Here is a 24,070-nt window from a genome sequence, read left to right on the forward strand (position 1 = left end):
GGTGTTTGACCTTGATAGTCGCACGGCCTTCAAAGCGTTGAGCTCGTCGTGGAGAAAAGTTTGGTTTTCATGGATGGATGCTTGGTTCACCTTGAGTTCCTTCAAATCCCCGAACATAGCATCTTGAGTGACATGCATTGTGGTTTGGCCTTCTTTTAGATCCCTCAAATCCGTCATAATTTTTTCCATCAAGTTTTTCAACTCATCCCCCGCCACACTAAGACTCGTGCTCGCACCCGGTTGCGGATCCCCCATCGTGGTGGATCTAGTACGAGGTGGCATTCACAATGGTACCTACAATAAGAAATAAAAAAAAAACTAGGATCTAGTCCTAAGGGTTAGTAAAATCCACACTCACACACACAAGAAGGGGAGATTTTAGTAAGAACTCACTTCCCAATTGGTAATCCCACCCCCAATTCACTCACCAATGTCACTCGGAAAAAGGCTTAGAATATAGTGAGGGCTAGGTTCACTCACTCTCAATATCCAACTTCCAAAATGCAAGCGCTAAGACAAATCAATCAAGGTATACACATAGGCAATATAACCAAGCAAGTAAGGCCAATCAAGCATGTGAAAGTAAGGTTCAATGCCTAAGGAAGCTAACAAACAAACTTAGTTGAGCTGAAAATTTATGTAACTCTTGGCTGATCTTTAGGAAATTTTTTTGATATGGCTACCCAACCCCAAAATTGATGAAACTTGGTAGATAACAAGATTAAAGGGTTTAGAAAGAGGGAAAAATATCCCCAATATAGCAGGTTTTCGAGAAGACCCTCGATTTTACGTTTTCCCCAAATCTGTCAAACTAGGGCACAAAACAGGGCAGCAACTTCACACATTAATTTGACCTATCAAATGATAGAATTTTTGGCTGAGATTTTTCAGGACAATAGTTCATATATCAAGGTTCATGCACACCAAAAATCAGCTCAATCCTACAACAATTGACCAATAAACAAGCAAAGGCTAAAACAAAAGAAATAAGGAAAAACAAGGAAAATGAAATTTCATAGAGGTTTAAAATCAAACACTTGGTAGGCACCTAGGCTCTAGATACCAAATGATAAAGGTTCCTTGTGAGGGAAACCTTCCATGTGCCCAAGAAATACCCAAAGCGGTGTTTGATTTCAATTTTTTTGTGTTTTCAAAGATAAAGTAAAGATAAGTTGAGCTAGCCACAAAAACTAAACTCAAAATGGTTTTGGATGGAGAGAAAGAAGGTGAGAAGAAAGTGTAAAGAAGGAGGAATCCTCTTTGAGGACCTATGACCTCCCACAAAGAGATGTGGGCAACCCTAGGCTACTTTCACCCAAAGCAAACACTCCATTGGCTCCACATTCATGACTACACAACCATAAATGCATACCTATACTTGATTTAGCCAAATGAACATAAAACAAGCAACCTACAATGTAGGAATTTGGATAGAAATCTCACATGGGAGATGCTCTCAAAGGAGTCTTCATAATAACATTCATCAAAGTCTGCCCTTAAAGTCTTACAAAAAGGATATTTATAGTTAGGGTTGGAAACCCAAGAAAAGGGCTAAAAACACAAGGAAAATCGGATGTAAAAGTTGAATCGCCCGGCCGGGCGTTTTGGGAAAGTGAAATCGCCCGGTCGGGCGAACTTTCTGGATTCGGCGCTGCTTCTTCAAACGCCCGGTCGGGCGTTCTGGGATGGTGAAATCGCCCGGTCGGGCAAACTTTCTGGACTGTGGACGATGCTCAGCGCACAAACGCCCGGTCGGGCGTTCTGGGATGGTGAAATCGCCCGGTCGGGCGAACTTTCTGGACTGTGGACGATGCTCAGCGCGCAAACGCCCGGTCGGGCGTTTTGGAGGTGTGGATTCGCCCGACCGGGCATTCCATCTGCCTCCTCCATTCCCCTCCTAATGAAGTTTGAAACGCCTTCCCGAAGCCTTTGTCTCATTGATCTCGTGACGGGCCTTCCGGGCAGCTTAAGGGGAGTCGTGGTCGGGTCAGCCCGGGCCTTGGACTTCCCGTTTATATCATGCTGGTTTTCGGCCTCTCCGGTTCCTTAGATTCGGAGGATTTGCGACCGAACTTGTTTAGCAAGTTCACTGCCAAAAAGCAAGAAAACAAGGTTAGTTTTCGTCGTCAAGGCAGTAATGCATAAAAAAGAAATCCTCACCCTCAGCCTCTTCGTCCGAAGACGAGGAGTCGAACACGAAGTCGCCCTTGACGAGCTCAGACTCCAGGTACTGCTTCCTAATCATAGGAATCTTATTGAGCTCGCCCTCGAGCTCGTCCAACGGTTCTAACCGAGGATGAGGAATCACGGACTTCGGCCCTCTCCAGGGAAAGCCCGGAGCCGCTGTCCTATTATAAAAAAAGAAGCGATGTTGCCACTTTGGCCACTTGGTTTTGCAGAAAGCCCTAAAGGGCTGTAAAGGGATCAAGTAAAACCAAGATCCTTTCCTCTTAAACTGGAAGAAATTAAGGATTGCCCTCAGAGACAGATCCTTATCTAGCCTACGCAGTTCGGCAGCAAAGGCCGATAAGTGCCTCCAAGAGTTCGGAGTCACCTGACCTAAAGGGAGTTGAAAAAAATCTAGCAGCTCTACAAAGGCAGGGGGAAGAGGGAAACGAAGCCCGCATTCCAAGCCAGCTTCATAAACGGTGGCGTAACCCTCCGGCGGCGAGTCAGCCCTATGAAGGTCGTCGGGAATCGCAACCTTCCCCCCAGGAAAAAAATATTTTTCGTGTAAGGATATCACAGTATCCTTACTCAAGATGCTGTGAAAATACTCTACGGTCTTCTCCCCGGATTCTTTCCGGCTAGAAGACCCCTTACCCCCTTTCCTACCGCTACCTGACTCAGAAGAAGAAGAAGAAGACATGGTTCTTACTCTTTGAAAGTCTGAAGAAATTCTGAAGAAATTCTTGAAAGTGGAAGGAAATTTTTACGCAAAAGAGAGAGAATGCAGAAGAAGCAATAGCAAAAGTGTTCAAATGATGAAGAAAGGACGTATTTATCAGATTCGGAGAAGATTTCAAAATCATCGCACCGTTTCGAATCCCACCTTTTCAGGATTCAACGGCCGGATTTTACTGTCGCATTTAATGCAGTCACGCGCAAGGCACGTCCCCTGACGTCAGCCTCCCCCGTACCTTTATCCAGAATGCCGAAGTGACTCGCTTCGCCGAAGTGATTCACTTCGCTTTTCGGGGGGGGTAGTGATGGGGTACGTACTAAACAAGCCCAATAGCAGTGACGGCCCATCAGCCCAAAGCCCAAGGAAGAGTATCAGTTCGGCATTACCAAAGAGTTCGGCCCCAGCCGCATTACCAAAGAGTTCGGCCCCAACCTACACCTCGGTAAAACCCAACCAATCAGTTCGGCATTACCAAAGAGTTCGGCCCCAGCCTACAGCTCGGTAAAAGCCGACCAATCAAGCTCTACTCTCAGATCGGCAAAAGCTGCTCGGCAATAGTTCAGAAGTTCGGTCTCAGTATTCGACCGAACTGGGAGATAGTGGACTCATGCAGAACCTCCACGACCTCCACTACACGATCTATTTAGTGGTGTCAACTCATGCAGGGTCTCATGCAGGATAGCGGACCAAACAAAGAGATAGTGGACCCATGCAGGATCTCATGACCTCCACGACATCCACTACCTAGTTAGTGGTGATGCAAGCCACGACCTAGTTAGTGGTGATGCAAGCCACGATCTTAGTTCAATGTATAAATAGAACTTAGATCAGATAGAGGAGGGGCTCTAGACATCAAATATCATATAGCAAGTCTGTATTTGTAAGCTGTAAACCAGATCAAGCAATACAATCTTGCCCTCCTTTCTTCCCGTGGACGTAGATTTACCTCAGTAAATCGAACCACGTAATTCCTTGTGTCGTGATCTATATTTTTCACCCGCATTTGTTACCATCAAAAATTCGCCAAACCATCAGTCTAGCCTTCCCAGCTATAAATTCCTTGATGAATTTGCTAAACACTGGCAATTTCAGGGCCTGTAAGAATGGTAGATTGATTTCCAACTTCCCAAAAATATCCATGAAGTCTACCGGCTCTTCCTTCTTCTTCTTGGCTCCCCCGGCTTGGGAAGGATTTCAGTCGCTTCCCCGCTCCTGTAGAACTTTCAGCTGAGAACTCTCCAGTTTCCTTTCCTGCTGCCTCACTTCCCAACTCCGGCTCTGGATCGAGGAAGAATAGTTCAATTGGTCTAGGCAGTGGTCTCTCCAAATCTCCTGCCTTAAGGTCATCTTTAACCAAAGGACTATCTCCCTTCAAGTGTCTGGGTCTAGGAATTGTATCCTCTCCCTCCAAGCCTTCCTTGGGATCTGTCGCCTCCTTCGTTCTTACCACCGGCCCCTCATATCCTTTCGCAAATCTCAAGGTAATTTGACTTATATTAGCTCTATCAGGTGGCCTTACTGAGGCGGGAATCTTGCCTTCATTTCCCCTCATCTCGCTCAAGGAAGTGGCTATCTGTGACAATTGTTTTGCCAGCATATCCATCGCCGCCTTTTGCTCCTGCTGAGCGTCCTGAAGCTTGTGGACTACGTCATTATTTGACTGCAATTTGTTCTGCATATGCTGTTGAGAACTTACGAGATAATGCACCATCTCATCCAGATTTCTCGGTGTTTTAGAATTGGGCTGACTTGGCCCTGGGCCTGCACTCGGATTCGATCCACTCGCTTGATTCTGGCGAATGTTTCCTTGACCACCTGAATTATTGTTGTACTGATTTTCTGGCCCTTGGTAGGTGGTTTGAAAGTTCCTTTGGTGCGGTGGTACATAAGAGTTCCCTTGATTATTCTGATTTCTGTTTCCCCAACTCGAGTGGTCACCTTGGTTCCGATTGATCCAGTTGCCCTGCCCTTCTTGATTCTTTCCTAACCAGTTACCTTGTCTCTTGGCCTGAGGTGCAAACTGCAAATTCTGTTGTGGTGCTGGTTGGTTCTGTTCGTTATCAGTCCATCTGAAATTTGGATGGTTCCTCCACGGTGCATCTCTCTGTCTCCCTGGATTCCAGCTCCCATCGGAATTCCAACTTCTCATTGCATTGACTTGGGTCTGATAATCTCCTTCCTGGGTCCCATAATATTGTTGAACTTTATTATCTCCTGGACCAGGAGATTTCTCCTTCCCTTGTGAAGCTTGTGGATTTGTCTTTTCAATAGAGTTCAAAAGAGCTTTCTCGAGCTTGTCGATCCTTGCTTCTACTTTATCATCTTCTTGCTCTCTCATAGCATTCATCGATCCTCTCCTTACTATATTCCTGGGGTTATCATATGCCTTCTTAGCGTGTATCAACTTCCCCAGAATCTCTCTTGCTTCACTTCCCTTCTTTCTTGTGAAATTTCCCCCACTCGAGGAATTCATTAAGTCCTTAGACTCAGGGGTTGCTCCTTCATAAAACAGAGAGTAGGTCTCTGCCTCTATCATTCGGTGATTCGGGCATGCATCCAACAACCCCTTGAATCTCGACCAATACTGACTCAAAGATTCGTCGTAATCCTGCTTACACTCTAATATTTTCTTTTTCAGCGCATTCGTCTTGTTGGACAGAAAGAAATAATCTAAGAATTCCAACTTGAAGTCCCTCCATGTGCGGATAGAATCCGGGGGTAACCTCAATAACCATGTGTTGGCTTCCCCCTTCAAGGCAAACGGAATTGCATGCAGGCGATAATCCTCCTCAGTCGCCTCATTCGGCCTTTTCTATATGCCACACAATTTGCTGAATTCATTCAAAAACTCATATGGGCACTCATTCCTTCGTCCAGAGAATGGGGGTAGGATGCCGAGCACGTTTGTCTTTATCTCAATGGACCTCTGCCGCGGATTCATTACTATAGCTTGAGCTGGCTCTCCATCTAGATGAGCAGTAAGCGAACCGATCTCTGGATCTGGATCGATTATGTTCGCCATGTCCCCTGTTTCTTCCTCCTCTGTACTTATTTTCGAAGATGATTTAGGATCCTCCATTCCTGACGAGTTCCAATCCTCTTCACTTCCGAATCAAACGGAAATGGATCTCCCCGTAGATAATCCCGATCTGGTGGTGACCGTAGATGCTGTGTTCTTGACTTGCCAAATAAACTGATCGTTCCTCCACTCAGATGAGTTACCACAGTGTCCAAACAGTGAGTCCCTGCTCATAACCTGAAAATAAAAGGAAAAGAAAAATTAAGAACTATGTACGCCAAAATCCACTAAACACAATCACAAATTACGCCATCCAGTCCCCGGCAACGGCGCCATTTGAAGGGAGAGAGGGTGATGTGTTGTGCTAGGTCGAGATACCAATTCCTATGAACCCACTAGATCACTTGGTCTAGGAACTCAATGGAACACGGAATGCTCTGTCGTTGTACACACAAAACTCCCCTTCAAAGATCCCTCGACCCGAATACTATGGATTAGTATAGAGAAGCAGGGGTCGATCCCACGAAGACGGACACGTAAGAAAGCATTTAAAGACTCTTGACAAAGGCGGCTGCTGCCACGCAAACTGGGTTGAGGTATAACTACAACTAGACCTAGGCAAGAAATGTAACACTGGACCTAGAAAACTGTAAACATGCTGAGATCAAACGTCCTCATGACTGCTAGATATTAAATTCACTTCCTAGACCGTGTAAATGACTACCTAATTTAGCTAGGTACGACAGAAAAGCTGCAATTAATGAACTGGGAATTTAACTAACAACGACATGCATTTCTCTAGCTGAATCAGACACGAAGATTAAGGAAACAGAAATTCGAACAGAATATAAAAGTTTGGTCGTCGGAAACTTGCAACAAACCGAAAATAACACAGATCTACATAAACTAGACGGGGCGAAATAAAAACACGAAGGCTAGGCATCAAATTAAACCAACTCTGTTCAGATCTCTCATCGGATGCTTAATCCACTCCGGATCCAAGCGATCCGAGTCCTACAACAACCCTGAATCATCCCCATAACTTCCGATTCTAAAGATCTACTCCGATCAACAACCAATTCAAACAATTCTACATAGATTCAGTGAGCAAATACGAAAAGCATCCAAAACGAGTACTAGCTCGAACTCCAGAAAAACACAGTAACTGAAGCAGAAACAAACACCATCAACATTATGGAAAATAGCTTGCATAAACCCACAAAATAAAGGGTAAACAGAGTGTCGAGCTTCGAACAGCGAAGCTCGGTGAAATCCACAAAATAACGAGAAATAAATTGGAAATTGTTTCTTCGCCCTCGACAGGATGGTGTTACACCCAAATGAAACTACTGTAAACAGGAAGTGAACCCAGACGTGAACCCCCGAATTTCCCAAAAAGAACCCAAGTGTGTAAGAGAAAAGTGAGCTCTTAGCTACAATCCGTAACGAGGCCTCCACCGAGAAGGTCCCTCTAGAATGCATGATTCCTTCTTTATATAGGCGCGGACATAATCTTCTAGAAGCCTTTGTAGAAATCTCCATTCTACCCTTCAGCTCCGAGATTTCCTCCGTCTTGCAATTTCCTCCACAATGCTCACTTTTTCGCCAATTTCCTCGGACCATGTGATTGTCCTCTCTCTTTCCTGGACCTGGCAAAATTCTTCTACACACATGGCTTAAGACGTGTGTTAGACCCCGTAATTTCATGAATTTATCCCCTAGACCTATGCATGAAATTAGCCTTATCAATGCGCGTTCAGCGTCCCTATCTCCGGGTCTTCATCTATATGGGCAGCCATTATCCTTTGGTTACCCTCCAACTGTAGCATCTGTTCTGGTATTCCTCCTTCTATGGTGTCTTGCTCTTCGTCACTACTCGTGCCTAGGTCAGACAGGGCTGTCGACGGGCCGGGACGAGTGGTCACGAGTATAGTCCCTCGTTGAAGTATCTTCAGTCTCCAATGGTCAGGAGCCGAACTGCTTCTCATAAACTGAAAGAAAAAGAAAAGAGAAAAGTTATAACACAATATGTACGCCAAAGTATCACACACAAGAACAGTAAATAACGTCATTCATCCCCGGCAACGGTGCCATTTGATAAGTGCCAGGTTTGAGCAGGTGTCGCGTTAAGCAAAGGATGTATCCTACTGATCAGGATGGAAGTCCCAGCTATGCCTGAACCTGGTATCAATAATTCCTCAACCCACTTCCACTGACTAGTATAGTGGATGTAAGGGTCGAATCCCACAGAGATGAATGCGCTTTGGTAATTGTGGTGATATTCTGGAATTGTTGGTTAGCTACCACGCTTTGGGTTGAGATTCTATCTAGACTGGAAATTAAGGTGGTACACTACTGACTGGGAGGTGTGAAAGATGATTAACAAGCAGCTGTGTACGTGAGATTGAGGGAACATTATGTTTCAGAAAATATCTGGAAGGTACGGGTTACTATAAAAGGCTAAACAGAATATCAGAGAATAAGTGGTAGTTAGGTGACTAGGCTAACAGATTTGTAGGGTACCAGCAGAAAAAGTAGAGAAAAGTAAAGGACAAAAGCAAAAAGTAACTAAAAAGCAAAAGTGGTCTCAAACTTAGATGTAGGTGTTATCTTCTTCCACATGAATAAACTCAGATCAACAAACCCAGAATTCATCAACGAGAGTTTCAGATTAACAACTCACGAAAACAGATCTAACAATTTAAACTCCAAATCAAAAGAATAAACTAGCGAAACTGAAATTACGCTCACTGGGTAGCATGCAAGGTGGCAGAAATCACGTGAACTAAGCCTTCGCACTTAACACTTAAATCTAAATCTAACATCAAACTCAATTCACAAACTCAGAACGATCAACTTAGAAATGAAAATATGCATTCAACACTTGGAAATTACAGTAGCAACTAGATCTATACTATCTAGGCAGAAAGAAACTGAATCAAACAGAAACCGATGCACAAAAACAACTTCATAGTAATAAAACGTTTGGATCTCAACCAAAGTACTTCAAAGTTAGCAAGTATTGAAAATGCAACAGATCCAACATAAGAAAAACAAGTAAGGTTAACTACGAAAGCAATTAAAGATTGTTTTGCCACTCCGGTCGATGAAACGACTATCACTACGCGACGAACTGGCTGGAACGAGATAATGTGGAACTCCGGCGAACTGGTGAACTTCAGGTGACCATGGTTGTGGAGAGGAACGAGAAGATGTAGGACAATGCTGAAAAGAATGATCTACCGAGAGAGAATTCTAACTAAGTGTAGAGGTCGTAAAGTTCCTTCTTTTTTTTTCTCCAAGTGGCTTCCTTTTATAGGGAGGACTTCCCTTGATTTTTTAGGGTAGACTCTTCTCGTGAAATGACTCTTTTGCCCTTATTTGTGGTTGATCTTTCCCAGCAATCCTTCTTTTCCATCTCGAGCCTTTTTTGGCATGCATCCTGGTCAGTATCGCACCCTTTTGGCGCTCTTTTCACCTGAGTTATCTGACTCTTTCCATACTGACTAGAACCCTTTCCCTGCACACTTTAGCAACTGTTTAGCAGATATAATCCAATTATGCACGTTATACTAACCAGTAACCAAGGCCTTGAATACAACTTATCAGACCTTCACTAATACTCCCTCTGTTCCTTGTTAATAGAAGCATTTCTTTTCGGCACGGAGTTTAAGAATAGTGTGTTAAATGGATGGTGAAAAAGTAAGAGATAATAAAAAAAGAGAGATGAAAGTAAAATGGAGAATTACTTTTTGCCAAAAATAGAAATGACTCAATTAACTTGGAACTTTCCGAAATAGAAAAATGACTCTATTAACATGGAACGGAGGGAGTACTATTTTTTATTCACTTTTTATACAAAAATAAAACAATTTTTTAAAATCCAAAACATTTATCTCCAGAAAGAGGAAGTATTACTTTTTCTATTTGATCAGTCCATGAATATAAGTGTATAGTATCTCTCTGTCTACATGCGACCAATTTTATGATAATAAAACTTACCAATTTTTGTATATTATTTTTATTTATAACTAATTTTGTACTACAGTCATTATCACAGGTGGGGTCGGTTCTGATTTGTAGCGCCAAAACGTATCAACTGCTGCAATTCTGCTAATGTTGGCAGATCCTTAGTACAGCATCAGGCGCATATCAGACCATTCCTCCAATAACCACATAACGCGTGTATGTATAAAACACAATACAACATATCCACTCTTCATCTCGCAAAACAGAGGTTGAGCTCTTGCCTGCCGTTTCGTTCAATCAACAATTTTCCCATCTACAATCTCCGTCGCTCTGCTTTTTTCGCCGCCAACACCTTTCGTCGAATCGGCGGTGATTCTAGAGCTTAGTTGCGTTTCTACTACGTTTGACTCTATTCTCTGCGTATATTCAAATCACAATTTTCACTAGCACTATCGAAATCCAAACTCAACTTCACCAAGTCTGGTGAATGTCTATAAATTATTACTATTATCCTTCAAATCTCGGCATTTGATTTTCTCTTGTCCATAATTTTCCTTCAACATTTGCTATTTGAGCATTTCGACTCCATTTTTTTTTGGAGAGGGTATCATATTTTATTTGGATTCAGGTTTCGGAGTTCGTTCAGGTTTTCTTTCCAGTACTACCTAGGTCTGTAGTCTGTACAATTTCCTTTTGTGCTTTTGAAGTTGTGTTGGTATTTTTTCACCATTTGCCAACAAGATATTGTGCCTCGTTGGTTGTTGATATTGCACTCAGATGATAAACTTTATGCTCTCTTTCTCTCTATTTCCAGCTTGAGGCAGCATAAAGTTCTTACGCTTACTGTTTTCTTCTTCTTTAGTTGAGATACCATTTACCAATAGATGTGATATCTAACTAATCTGGTTATTCTTATATAGTGTATGCTGATCTGCTGCTACTGGCTTTAGACGGAAAGGCCTGAACTCGAGGACTGAAGCTTCATCATCTCTGTGGTGAGTTTAGGTTATAGCTTGCTCTGTAAGCCACTAAAACTCTACCTGCAACACCATTTTAACCATGAAATTTCCGGGATTATTAGCATGTTTCTATGCTTTGGATACACTGTACATCGTTTCTTATTTACTCGAGCACTTTCAGATAAGGTATTTAGTTACTCTGTATTCTTAGCACAAGTCATGGCTATTCACCTTATATCCATCAAGATCAAGTGAAATAATGGGTTGATAGTACCATATAGATAAAGTAATACGTAAGCAAGATGCTGTGAAATTGGGATGCATTGGCTAAAAGCCTCCAGATTAATAAAAGGAAGACTAATGAGAATATTTCAAGTAACAGAAAGAGCCTTTAGATAAACAAATTGAATTAGGATGCCAGCAAATTAATGTGGAAGTTAGAAAACAATGCACAGGTGGTAATATTTCTCTATATGTCCCTTTGAACAGAGTTGGATACTATTGATCTATGGGAATGGAAAGGGAAACTGCAAATGCTATAAAAAATTGTGACACGAGAAACTGTAAAAATACAGAGAAGGAAGGAATGTATGCTGTCCAGATTTCAAAAGACAGGAAGCTAAATGGCCGAAGCTATAGAGGGTGGCTGAAATCACTGGTCAAACAAAAAGGATCAGGTTTGGTTAAGTTTACCTATTTTCATGTCTATACATCGCAGCTAGAATTAATTGTGATCAAGAAGTTGTGTATACAATAGGATTTGTTAAAGTTCTCAAGTTCATTTTATACAATTAAGAGTATCTTTAATGCATGTCAACAGAGTCAGACTTTCATCTGTAGAGTGGCTTTTTTCTGATTATGCTGTTATATGTTTCTTCTGAATTATATAACTCTTATTTGACAGACCCTTCAATTGAGAAAGAGAGTTATCTGCCTCAAGCTCATGTTAATGCTACGGGACCAAAAGATTCCAGTGACAATGAATCAACCAATACTAATGGCTCACGGTCACTTTCACAACCGAAAAGGTACCAGTTATTTTCTCAGAAATAAAAAATCTTTTGTCTAAGATGCTATTCCATCATTGAATTTACAGACTCCAAATGCTCCATAATGAATTTTGAACATCATTTAATTGTATAAACATTTAATGACCTGAAAGAAGGGACATACATAAAGTTGACGAGATATCCAATCTTGAATTACATAAAAACAAGACTCCGGTTACAGGAGAGCTAATCTTTATTCTCTAAACAAGTCTAAAACTAACAATGTAACAGATGCCGAAGCAGCCCCAACAATTCCAAATTTGTGGTCAGTAAGTGAAATGTGCAAATCAACAATAGAGAAATGAGACAGTAAATGAATCGACTTAATCTCTTTTGTTATTTGCATTTTTATTTTTATATTTCTTTTTTTTATTCCACAGAGTTATTAGTATAATATCTTGCAAAAATATTAATTAGAGACCATTATGAAGTTTTGAATATTTTACACCCACTAAAAGAGTGTTAGTTAAGATGACAGTAGCATCATCTTATGATTTTCCATCTTTTGATTAACTGATATTTCAGATACAAACTGGGTTTTGTATATTAAGTCTGAGCTCTAAGTAAGATAGCATATCATGGATTTGGTTTCCTTGTAAATGTAAAAGATGGCAAGCAAATTGAATTAGATTATTGTATTAGTGCAACTGCGAGAACTATTTCATGCTAAGAATATAAATGAGAAACTCTGACATCTCATCCACCATTTAAACCTTTTCTCCTCTCTTTTGTTTTCCTTTTCCTAGAGGATAACTGAATGTTTTAAGCGAATGACATGTTTCTTGGTAGGACGGATTTTCAACTGAGGTGGGTAAGTAATTCCGGTCATGCCAAAAAAAGTTATAGTCCAGAACTTGCTGCTCAGACTGAGGTTAGTTTCTGCTATTTCAAGTTACAGTAACTGTTCTGTCTTATCAGCATCACAGTTTGGGCACTTTACAGTGAAGATAGGGCTTGTTCATAGTATTATCCTATTACTTTTGTCAGTCTTGATCCCTTTTTTTTCTCTGTTTCATCTAACACATTTGAGATTAGTAATATCACTATTTACTCTCTTGTACGGAATCTTTCACTGAGATATTTTTGATGCACAAAACATATATTAACTGAATTTTATTCGTTGTGATATCTTTTGTTGCTATCTTTTCATATTGTTGACAATTATGTATAGACTATTGAATTCTGTTTCTCAGGGACCCAAATATCATTAAAAGAGTATATCCAAACGTTAAAGTTGCTTTAGTGAAAATAGCCTGGCTGCTTGGTTGTAAAAGTTGTTCAAGGTCACTCTGAAATGGGAGCAACGATTTAGGTCTTTAGAATGGAGTCTCCTAAAGCCTTTTTTGTTTGACAAACTTATGCATATTTAGTTTTACCAAGAAATTTGGAGAGTCTGTAACTAGATCTTCTGTGTTTATTGCATGAGTTTGTTTTTGCTAACACTTTATCACACAGAGTTTCATATAAATTTCTTTACTTTCATGCTATTGTGAATGACTGAATGATACCAGGAACTTTGAAAACTTTGTTCACAGGATATTTTGTGTTAGAAAGACATTCTATATGCTTGGCAACATCTATTTCTCCTGACATACTGCATTCATTTAAATGAACACTAGATGTATACCAATGTACTATGTGCTTAAAACTATTTTGAGATATTTAAAACCTTATTATCTTTTTGATGCTCTTCAACGGCATAGATCGTCTAGCTGATTGGAAGAGGATCTATTTTATGATCTTCGCTATTCAACTGAATGATTTGAATCACAGTTCTTTCATATGTTTTACAGAGTACAAGGATGTGGTTCTACATTATTGAAAGAAGCTCAAAACTATATAATTAACCCTTTTTTTGGTGGGGGAAGTTACATATGGTTTCCTGTGCTTTCACCAATCTATATATTTCAGTTCTTTGGATTTTATATCCATCTTATGCTATTCCAAGGTTTAACCATTGACATTACTAAAATAAAGTTGCAGAATATAGAGAACAACGTTTTAGAGAGTCGGGGCAATGGGGATGAGTCTAAACTGCAAGAGAAAATTGTGCATCCTTATGAAGAAGAGAACAAATCTACCACAACTGAATTTATAGAGTACTGGGTTCCTGTGAGGCTATCCAACATACAGACAGAGCAGTATTGTGGATCTCTGTTTTCAAATTCAACTCTTTTGTGCTCTTCTTATAAGTTTGACAACCTAAAAGTCCTTCATGAGATACTTGTCTCAACCAAAAATGTAAGCATCTTCATTGGAATTTGAGGCTCCAGGTTCAGATTCAAACAAATTTTATAGTTATTAGCTTTAGAATTGATACTCAAATGCTGATTTTTACTTTTTGTTTGTACCTATTGTTGTCTGATGATTTTTAACTATTTCTGACTTTGTGATATGACAAACACTCTGTTCCAGTGCTGTGATCATCCTTATCTTGTGGATCAGTCTTTGCATACCTCTCTGATACAAGGTATTCCGCAAGCTGAGCAATGGGATACACAAATTAAACTGAGTAGCAAATTGTATCTCCTGTATAAAGCCCTAATGGAGATTAACAAGCGAGGATTAAGAGTACTTATCCTCTATCAGGTGCTTTGATCAATCTCATATTTCTGATTCTTGGCCAACTAAAAGCATTTTTTACATTTTGATTCTTGAGTTGTTCCACTATGGACTACTAAGTTATCGGTCTTTGAATTATATTGCTTCTCTTTTATGTTTCTCAGTACATTTGATGTAGACGGTTGACCTATATAATCTTACGAGGGATTTTACATACAAATATATTTATCTCTTGAAACAGTCAATTGAAGGTTCTGGACCAATCACTATAGGAGATATGTTGGATGATATTATTCATGAAAAGTTTGGTGGGGATTCATTTGTACGTATTGATGGAAATATAGGTCGGTCGAAAAGACGAGAAGTTCTTGACACTTTCAATGAAAAAGATGGTGGGAAATTCGTCTTCTTGATGGAAACTCGTGCATGTGCTCCAAGCATTAAACTTAAATCCATAGACTCTGTTATTTTCTTCAATAGTGATTGGGACCCAATGAATGACTTGAAGGCTCTACGGAAGATCAATCTGGATTCCCAATTTAAACAGGTGAAGGTGTTCCGATTATATTCAGCATATACTGTAGAGGAAAAGGCATTGATTCTTACCAAGCTAGGCATGGCTCCAGTTGGCGATGTGCGCCATATAAGCCGGCGTACATGCCATGAGTTGCTTACCTGGGGTGCCTACTATTCATTTGAAAAGCTTCAAGACTTCCATGCAGTCAGAGATACAAATACAATTGATTCTTATGGAAACTCGTTTGTGGAAGATGTTTTCCACGAGCTATCAAACCTATTACCTAACAATGACAAGAGTAATGCTGATATCAAAAGCTCAACAATTTTGAAAGTACAGCAGATTGGAGGTGTTTACCCCACCGATATATCTTTGTTAGGTGAATTAGGGTATCCTCTCATGGACAACTTTTCAGTGATTGAGGAGATGTTAACCAAAGAACCACCCTACATTTTCTGGATAAATATACTCCAAGGGAGGACGCCTAGCTGGAAGTATTTTTCTTATAAATCACCTAGGACTAGGAAAGGTGTTCAATTGCTTGATTTTTCACCCGAGGAATGTGGTGGACCTACCAAGAGATGCAGGACAACGGCTGGAACCATTGCTTGCCAAACTTCAGGTTTTGCCAATATCCTTTGTATCTTATTATGGATGTGCCTCTTTCTTTCTGATGTTTCTCTTTCCTGTTTATGCTAACATTATTTAGTGAGGGAAAGAAAAATTCTAACATCATGGCCAACTCACAAGGTGAAGCAGCTTCTCCGAGGAACACACGGACTCCAATACTGGATAAGCCATCATTAACCAAGCTCCTGTCTCTGGTAATAATTTTGCATTGGATTTTCATCTTTTATCTTTACAAGGTTTTAGTTGACTTGTCAAGTGGCATGACCTAGCTTGGCCTAAGCCCGGTATTAGCTAGCATAGGACCGGTCTGGCAGTAAAACGAAACAGGCTCACCAGTTTAAACAAGCGTCAATTAGGTCTTATCTGGACCGGCCAGGGGCCCAAGCCCATTAGAAGCCCAGTATGGGCCCAGACAAGGCCAACTACTACTTATTGTAGTATTTTAATTCTTTTTATCCTAATTTTAATTATTTCTACTCAAACTGAATTTGCTTGGGCCAGACTGTATATTATTTCATTGGAGTGCCCTTGTGTCTTCCAGAAATTCGAGTTTCTGACTTGTCTTGCTGCTCTACTTTCGCAGTTGCCTTGTGTTGATCCTGATCAAAGTGATCACCAACTGGAATCAGAATCTTCTTTGCAACATTGTGCAGGAGCCCCCACGCAAAGAGCTCCAAATACGAATGAAGCTGTAAGAGCACGAGAAACCTGCCCAGGAACTCATATTGAGGTACTTCAATCTGTCTGTAAAGCTCTACAGACGGAGTTGGAAAAACTAGAGAAATGCAAAACTGAATCTTCAAAACAGCACAAAGATATGGTTTGTCATCCTAACTCCACATTTAGAGCCAAATCACGAGTATTAGCTTGTCTAACTCACATAACAGTTGGGCCTCCAATGATCAACCTGCAGAAACTGCAATCGAGATTGGCATACGAGAGAGAGGTTGATGAGATACGCAAGAAGTATGACGCAATGCTTCAGACTGCTGAGGAGGCTTTTCTGGAGGAGAAAAAAGCTATTGACAGTAGATACAACAAAATATTCGTCAATAAGGCATTTGTCGAGGCATTGATGCAGACGGATAACAAAAGTGCACCTCACACGCAAGTTTGTAAGTTATGTTTAGCATTAGAAAATGTACTTGCTTACAATTGATAATCGTATATCCTCCTTGTCCCAGTGGCAACAAAGTTTTCAGTGGAGCAGGCACATCGACTAATTTTTGATACGCCTGGATCAAGAACTGAACATAGGTCAGCAATATCCAGCTGCTCAGATCTCCACCATCATCAAGTCAGTGGTCTGAGGGCGCCTGCGCCACACTTGAGGCTTTCTCCGGCTTGTACGGTTCCCACACTACCGTCTGAGCCCCCAAGGATAACCTTTTCGCCAGTTAGCCTTGAGCAGGTGACATTCCCCTTACCGCGGTAAAAGAAACCTTTATCGTTCTTTCAGGTAGCTATAAAACTTGCTGAGATGCCAACAAAACCGAAAAGGAGATCCACACGTGTACATACATAGCCTCTCTTTTTTTGCTTTAAGTTTGGAGAGAACAGGCAGAAGAAACCAATATGTTTTTGCATGAAACAACAATTTGTTGGTATTTGATGAACTAAATATGATATCCAATATATTTGTGTCAATTTCCTGTTTCAAATTATTTTGATTTTTTTTTAAAAAAATTGATATTGCATAGATATTATTGTTAGAATAAAATACACGTCTTATAAGACATGAAGAACTGTCTCAATAAACTACTTTTTGGGTCAAAAAAAATATTCCCTCCATCCCATTAAAAGATTTCAAATTTCTTTGTGCGTGAAATTTAAGAAAATGATGGAGTCTTTATTAAAATAAGTGGGAAGAATAAAGTAAGAGAGAAATCGAATAAAATAGAGATTGAGAGACTAAAGTATAAGTTAGAATAAAATATGAGAGAATAAATATATTACTTAAAATGATAATATGAGTTTAAATTTTCTTTCCCATGAAACACTCACAAAAGTCAATTTGGGCCACAAATGACCCACGTCCATATAGTTGTTGGATTTCCAGCAGAAGACTATAAAAACAAATAAATTCATGGAATAGAATCTATTTAACCGATTATAGGATTAATAATTTTTATGGTAAAATAATAAATTGCATGTTTAGAACACAAATACTATACATAAGGAATTAAATTCTAAAACATGAATTCTGCAGTCAGGTAAGATATCGTTAATGATTTATCAAATAATAGGACTTTACTAGAAAATTGATCGAAGATCTCTCACGACGTCTCCACGTGTGATGTCTATGTGCTCTGTCGCAGATCTTCTTATCAGTTTTCCAAACTCTTTATATGATCTTTGTGTAGGTAGAGTTTATCAAATAATACAACTATATAAGGACTTGGCTAGAAAATAGACATAACTTCATCTACAACGAAGAAACTGAAGAGAAATTCCTTATAAATAAAAGAAATTTTTAGAATTATCCCCGTGAATGTTTGAAAATTTTCTTTTAAGGTTTCTGTTTGATGTATAGGCTCATAATTATAGAAAGTAGTACATTAATTTAAAAGACTTATACCTCTTAAATAAACTGCAAACTGATCTGTTCACAAGAGCTACGGGCTTCTCGGGGTGAGCAAAAAAATCGAAAATAGAATATCCGAACCGAGCCAAACCGAAAATTTAAAATTCGGTTCGGTTATTTCGGTTTTTCGGCTCGGTTCTAATGTGAATCTTAGAGATTCAAGAACATATGTTTGCCCCGGACTTGCTCTTATAAATATTTCAACAACTCAACATACCCAATAAGAAATGAAACAATAAAAATGGTGAAAAAGGAAGAAGATGAATGCGTTATGATTTAGATAGATGCTTGGAACCTATGGACCTTCTACAAAACAATGGAGATAACCCAAGACAATTTTCACCGAAACAAGAATCTAATGGCTCCACAAAACTAGCAACTCAAGAATTAGAATTGCATACCTTAATATTCAATCTAAGCCCGACAATAGATTAAAATTCAACCACAAGGGATTTTGATAAGTCTTCAAAGATGAAGAAGGATGCTCAATATTGAGACTTTGTTTGTTTACAAATGAGTTCAAAGCTGCCATGAAATAAACCCTAGCAAGAGTATTTATACTAGAGTGAAAAAGAAGCAAAATAAAACAATTCTTGGTCAAAAAGCCACATCCCGGACAAAAAACCCGACCGGGTGTTTTCCACGGCTCATTTCACCTGCCCGCGTGAAGTCTCTAGACAAAAACTGATTTCTCAGCAAAAACGCCAGACCGAGTGTTTTTGGGTTGGAAAAACACCCGCCAGCGTGTTTCTTTCTGCATTGCGCGACTTTCTTAAAATGATCATAACTTCCTCATCCGGGCTCCGATTGAGGCATGTAAGATACTCTCGCGAAGCTTTTTCGACGATGAAGACAATGATGTTCTGAGGAGTGCATTTGGACTTTATCTTCATAGTAAAATTCTAGTTTGAATCAGACCTCTGAATTCGGCTTGGTTCCTTGACATGTGTCCACCCTCTTCTCGGACCCCAATCAACTCATGGCCCTCGACATCATTGTATTCTATGATTGTGAATACCCGAATTCATATCAGGTTCGATTTAAAAATTAAAAATTTCAATTTTCGGTTCGATTCAGGCTTTTAAAAAAACTGAAAAACCCAAAAACTGAATTAAATATTAATATAAGTATATTATATATGTGATAGTATTACATTAATATTTAAAACTAAAACCCTAAAAAAACATAACTATCAGACTTCTGCCTCCCTTCTCTAATCTCTATCTCTATCTCTATCTGTATCTCTATCTCTATCTCTATCTTCACTCTAAGGGTGTCCACTATAGGGGGTTACGCCGGCCACCCCCATTCCGATACCGCCCTGCCGGCCTATAGTAGAGGGAGCGTCCGCCCCGGGGCGGACGATTTTTGTTGGGGTGGACGGCACTCCGGCGAGTTATGTGCGAGGACGCGCCGGTCCCCGATCGTCGCGCCTATAGGCGCGCCGATCTATAGTGCGCCGGTGATCGGCCCCTATTAATTTTTATTATTATTTTAAAAAATTCTACTATAAATACCACTCCACCACCATCCATTTTACACTCTTTTCAAAAAATCTCAATTCATTCACTCTCTACACTTTCACTCTCTAAAAATGCACGGTGGAGACGACGAATCACCCAGCACTGACGAATCGGGATATGGCGGCTATCCTTCCCAGCCTTCAGGATATGGCGGCTATCCTTCCCAGCTTGTCTGATGAGGATTGTACTGGGGCGGCCGGCGGCAGCGGGGGAGGTGGCGGAGAAGATGAGGAGGAATCCGATTCCGCCACCGAGTAAGCGGTGGCTGTTTTTTTATTTGTATTGTTTTTTAAATGTTCATTGTATAATTTTACCGTTTCCAATACAACGAATATTCGGTCTCAATTACCTCATTTTTTAATTATTTACATTCCGATAATTTTAATTGATTTAATATAGACGAAAAAAAGTAAAATGATAAGTGGCTAAAAATTTTGAGACTATTGGAAGTGTCCACCTTATAGCTGCGGATAATTTTTTTATGGGTGCGGATAAATAAACTGGGGTTGTGGACAAAAAAAGGCGGGACTATTGGGGTTGTCCGCCTACAGTGGACACTCTAAATCTCCCCAGCTCTAAGCATCCAAGCTGTCGCCTCCTTCCAACCAGCGCCATCATGGAAAAATTCTTTTTTTGGTAATGCATGTTAATCGAATTCCATTTTAATGAAGACCTTTAGTTGCATTCCGACTCAGGGAGTGACGCACAACTGTTATGTGTCGTTAATAGAGAGACGCATAACCATCATGCGTCGTTATTTAGTGATGCATAAGTATTATGCGTCTTTATTTAGTGACGCATAAGCATTATGCGTCTTTATTTAGTGACGCATAAGCATTATGCGTCTTTCCCTAGCGACGCATAATACTTATGCTTCTTAGCTAGCGAAGCATAACACTTATGCGTCTTCCGTCGGGTTTTAAAACAGGCAGAAGGAGAAGGCTTCGCAGCACAGAGCAGAAGCCGCGACCCAAGCGACGAATCCCAGCAATTTCCGATGAATCCCAGCAATTTTCGGCGAATTTCCACCATTTTGCAATCATATTATGGTAATTGTTCTTCAATCTGGCTAAATACATCCTTTATTGCTTAATTTGTGCAGGTTTTTCATAATTTAGCAAAATTAGGGTTTATGATGAAATTGATGAATTTTTGGTCGATTTTTGTTGTTTTGTTGCCTATAATTAGGGATTATGTTGAAATTAGGGGTTATGATGAAATTGATGGAATTTTTGGTCGATTTTCCGTAATTTGTGTATTTCATATGCATATAATTTAGCAAAATTAGGGTTTATGATGAAATTGATGGATTTGTTGGTCGATTTTCCGTAATTTGTGTATTTCATATGCATATAATTAAATGGGTAGAAGTAATTGATTCAGTTTTTGTAATGGCGCCCCTTTTGTTGCCTAATTTGAATCTTGATTATGTCTCCAAATTGGAATATAGCTTGCCGTTGTCAATTGAAGTTGCAATTTAGTTAGATTGTTGAGTTTTTATGAAAAAAATTGAATCTTGGGTGAATGTTTTGAAGTAGATGGCATCTGCAAGTTCCAAACAACAGTTATGTTATGGACCTGAGGATCCATCATTACTATTTCATCAAAACGAACACATTTCAGCCTCATTGTTGGCAAATGGCACAACAAATGTGTTGAGAGTTCGTAGGACGGAAAGTAACGTTTGGGCAGTCCCAATACATGAAAATGTGATGTATTGGCTTGATGTATGGGGTTTCAGAGGCGTGGTTGAATGTGGAAGGCCGATGAGGATGGACAACAAGCTTATAACTGCCTTGATCGAGCGCTGGATGCCTAAGACACACTTTTTCCACCTACCAGTTGGAGAAGTTACCGTAACCTTACAGGATGTGCAAAGCCTGTGGGGTTTGAGAGTAGACGGTCGTGTTTTCACTGGCCGTGACTACCCTATTGGATATGAAGATTGGCCCAGCAAGTGTCGAGATGTGTTGGGATGGATACCTGACGCAGAAACAGAAACGAAGCAGGGTGGTTTGTTGATGACATCTCTGATCCACCAAGCGACGATACCTTTGGGTGTTGGGCTGCATGAGTATGCATACATCCAAAGAGCACGTATACATGCTCTAATCTTGTTATGGGGGCTTATTATACCGGACATCACAGGGTACAAGGTCCCCTTTATGTGGTTAAATGCCTTTGACGATCCGAAAGAAGTGGCTAATATCAGTTGGGGTAGTGCTGCTTTAGCATTTCTGTATCATTATCTGTGCGAGGCTTCTGTAGGCAGACAGAAAAGAGATGTGGGTGGACCTATGGTTCTTTTGCAGCTGTGGGCGTGGGAAAGAATGCCTACATTGAGGCCAACCTTCTTGATATCGTCTATGCACACGCCGTATACCCCATGGCACGGAGTTACTGAAATTGGAAATGCTCCCCGACATTTAGTAGCTCATTATCGTGATCAATTATCACTGATTCGTCCCGGCCAGGTGAAATTTATTTTTGTTGTCTTAGTTAATGAATTTACTATAGTATGAAATTAATTGTGATTTTTATATTATGTTTTTGTAGTTTCTGTGGACACCGTATGCAGATTGTATCCTGCCTGATTACTGCATTGATTCGACTGCATCCTTCTTGTGCGACACTTATTTGGTGTGCTGGTCATTTGTCGAGGCACACGAGGCTGGACGCGTTTGCCGACAATTTAACCGCTACCAGCGTATTCCTCAGTACTGTGATAGGATGCTACATAATGCCAGACATTTGAGTAAAAGTCACCGCCGTGGGAGGAAGGGCGCTGATTGGGCTAAGGTACATAAGTTCTTCATTGATGAATGGGACTTGAGATACGACAGGTTCCAATCAACTTTTGACCATGCCACGGCGACCATGGATGGTCGCATTAATCCGGGCTATATGGCGTGGTACAATAGGATCACAGTGTCGTACCTAGTTCAACCTGTGACACAGTCAATTGTTGGGATGGACGAGTCAGCCTCTTCTATGAAGAAAATGGTATGTTATGTTTTTTGTATATAAAAATGTATTTAGTTTGAAGTTTGTATAGATTGATTGTAATGATTTTGTATTTGTGTTATCTAGGTTGAGACCCTTCAGGGGATATGGCATTTGACCTCTGAACATGACACAGACCCTCGGTTACGGCAGATTCGGGAAATGGCTGCTGAGGCCCTTCGTACGACGGACCATACTGATGTGATGGAGTATCCAACTTCGCAATGGCGAAATGTGGTCATGCCGCCAGATAAACTCGTATTTTAACTGTTTTATTGGGTGTTAAACGTGATGATAATTGGTGTTTAAATGTATATTACTTGAGTTTACGTCCATATTTCACTATAAAGGTGCTTTGATGAGTTTATCCAGTGTTTGAAGTTAAAATAGGTAAAAAAAGGTCAAAATGAGCCAAGCCGTGACTGGGGTCTGCTTCAAACGTTAATCTGCCTATCAATATGGAGTCCAAATCCTATTTTGAGAGTACCATTGTCTTCATCATCGAAAGAGCTTCGCGTGGGTACCTCACACGCCCCAATCGGAGTTCGGATGAGAGAGATATGGCCGATCTACGAAAGCCGCGCAGACTGCCAGGAGCTACCAGGCGGGGTGAATTTTATGTGCAATAATTCCACCCGGCCAATTTTGTTCATAAAGAGTCCAGAGACTTCTGCCCGACCGGGTGGATTTTATGTGCAATAAATCCACCAGGCCGGGTCTGTCTGACTGACGATTTTTAGCCCAGACGTGATTTTTCTGAAGGGAAATAAAAAGAGAAAAGCTAGGGCAACGAAAGGGTATTCTGAACTTTCCGCCAAACACACATTCCCTCTCTCTGAAGAACTCTTGGAAGAAGATTGAAAATTCAAGCTTCAATTCATCCGCTAACTGTAATTCGTATCATGAATTCTATTGTTTTTCTTAGTTTTGATTTGTTTTCTACCATGAACATGAGTAGCTAAGCACCTTTCATGTAGAATTCTTGGTGAAGATGCATTGATTCATAGTTTTAATCCAATTAATTTCGTTTTTATCTTGCTCTTGTAATTGTTTGAATTATTCTTGTGCTTTTTCCTATCAATTGCTTGATCACCAATTGGGAGTGTAGGGTTTCTTAGAGTAATCGGGAGATGAAATAATTAATCTTGAAAGAGGAATAATTCACACCTTAATTCAATAAAACTCGGGAGAGTTGAGATTATGAGTGGGATCTTTAATCTAATCAAACCTTTGGGAGTTAGGTCTAAGATTTAGAAGGGGACTTCACTTATTACACCTAATCTACAGATTTCTCACCTCAGGAGGGGGTTTAATCTACCTTTGTGATTGATTCAACAATTCTAGAGACTT

General features: G+C 40.3%; 1 protein-coding gene across 5 annotated transcripts; it reads left to right on the top strand.

Moving 5' to 3' along the window:
- Positions 1-10,112: 10,112 nt before the first annotated feature.
- LOC121792218 (helicase protein MOM1-like) lies at positions 10,113-17,271 on the top strand. Of its 5 annotated transcripts, none has more exons than XM_042190083.1 (12): positions 10,113-10,278; positions 10,814-10,888; positions 11,342-11,529; positions 11,757-11,880; positions 12,691-12,772; positions 13,879-14,142; positions 14,317-14,490; positions 14,705-15,602; positions 15,740-15,804; positions 16,194-16,430; positions 16,524-16,725; positions 16,795-17,271. In XM_042190083.1, exons 3-12 carry the CDS (start codon positions 11,361-11,363, stop codon positions 17,043-17,045), a joined length of 2,466 nt encoding a protein of 821 aa, XP_042046017.1. In that variant the 5' UTR covers positions 10,113-10,278; positions 10,814-10,888; positions 11,342-11,360; the 3' UTR covers positions 17,046-17,271. The 5 variants fall into 5 exon arrangements, with proteins under 5 accessions (XP_042046017.1, XP_042046014.1, XP_042046016.1 ...); XM_042190080.1 differs by having other exon boundaries at positions 10,114-10,278; positions 15,731-15,804; XM_042190082.1 differs by having other exon boundaries at positions 10,114-10,278; positions 13,885-14,142; positions 15,731-15,804.
- The last annotated feature ends 6,799 nt before the right edge of the window (positions 17,272-24,070 follow it).

Source organism: Salvia splendens, chromosome 2 (genome assembly GCF_004379255.2).
Source record: "Salvia splendens isolate huo1 chromosome 2, SspV2, whole genome shotgun sequence".
Classification (NCBI taxonomy): Eukaryota; Viridiplantae; Streptophyta; class Magnoliopsida; order Lamiales; family Lamiaceae; genus Salvia; species Salvia splendens.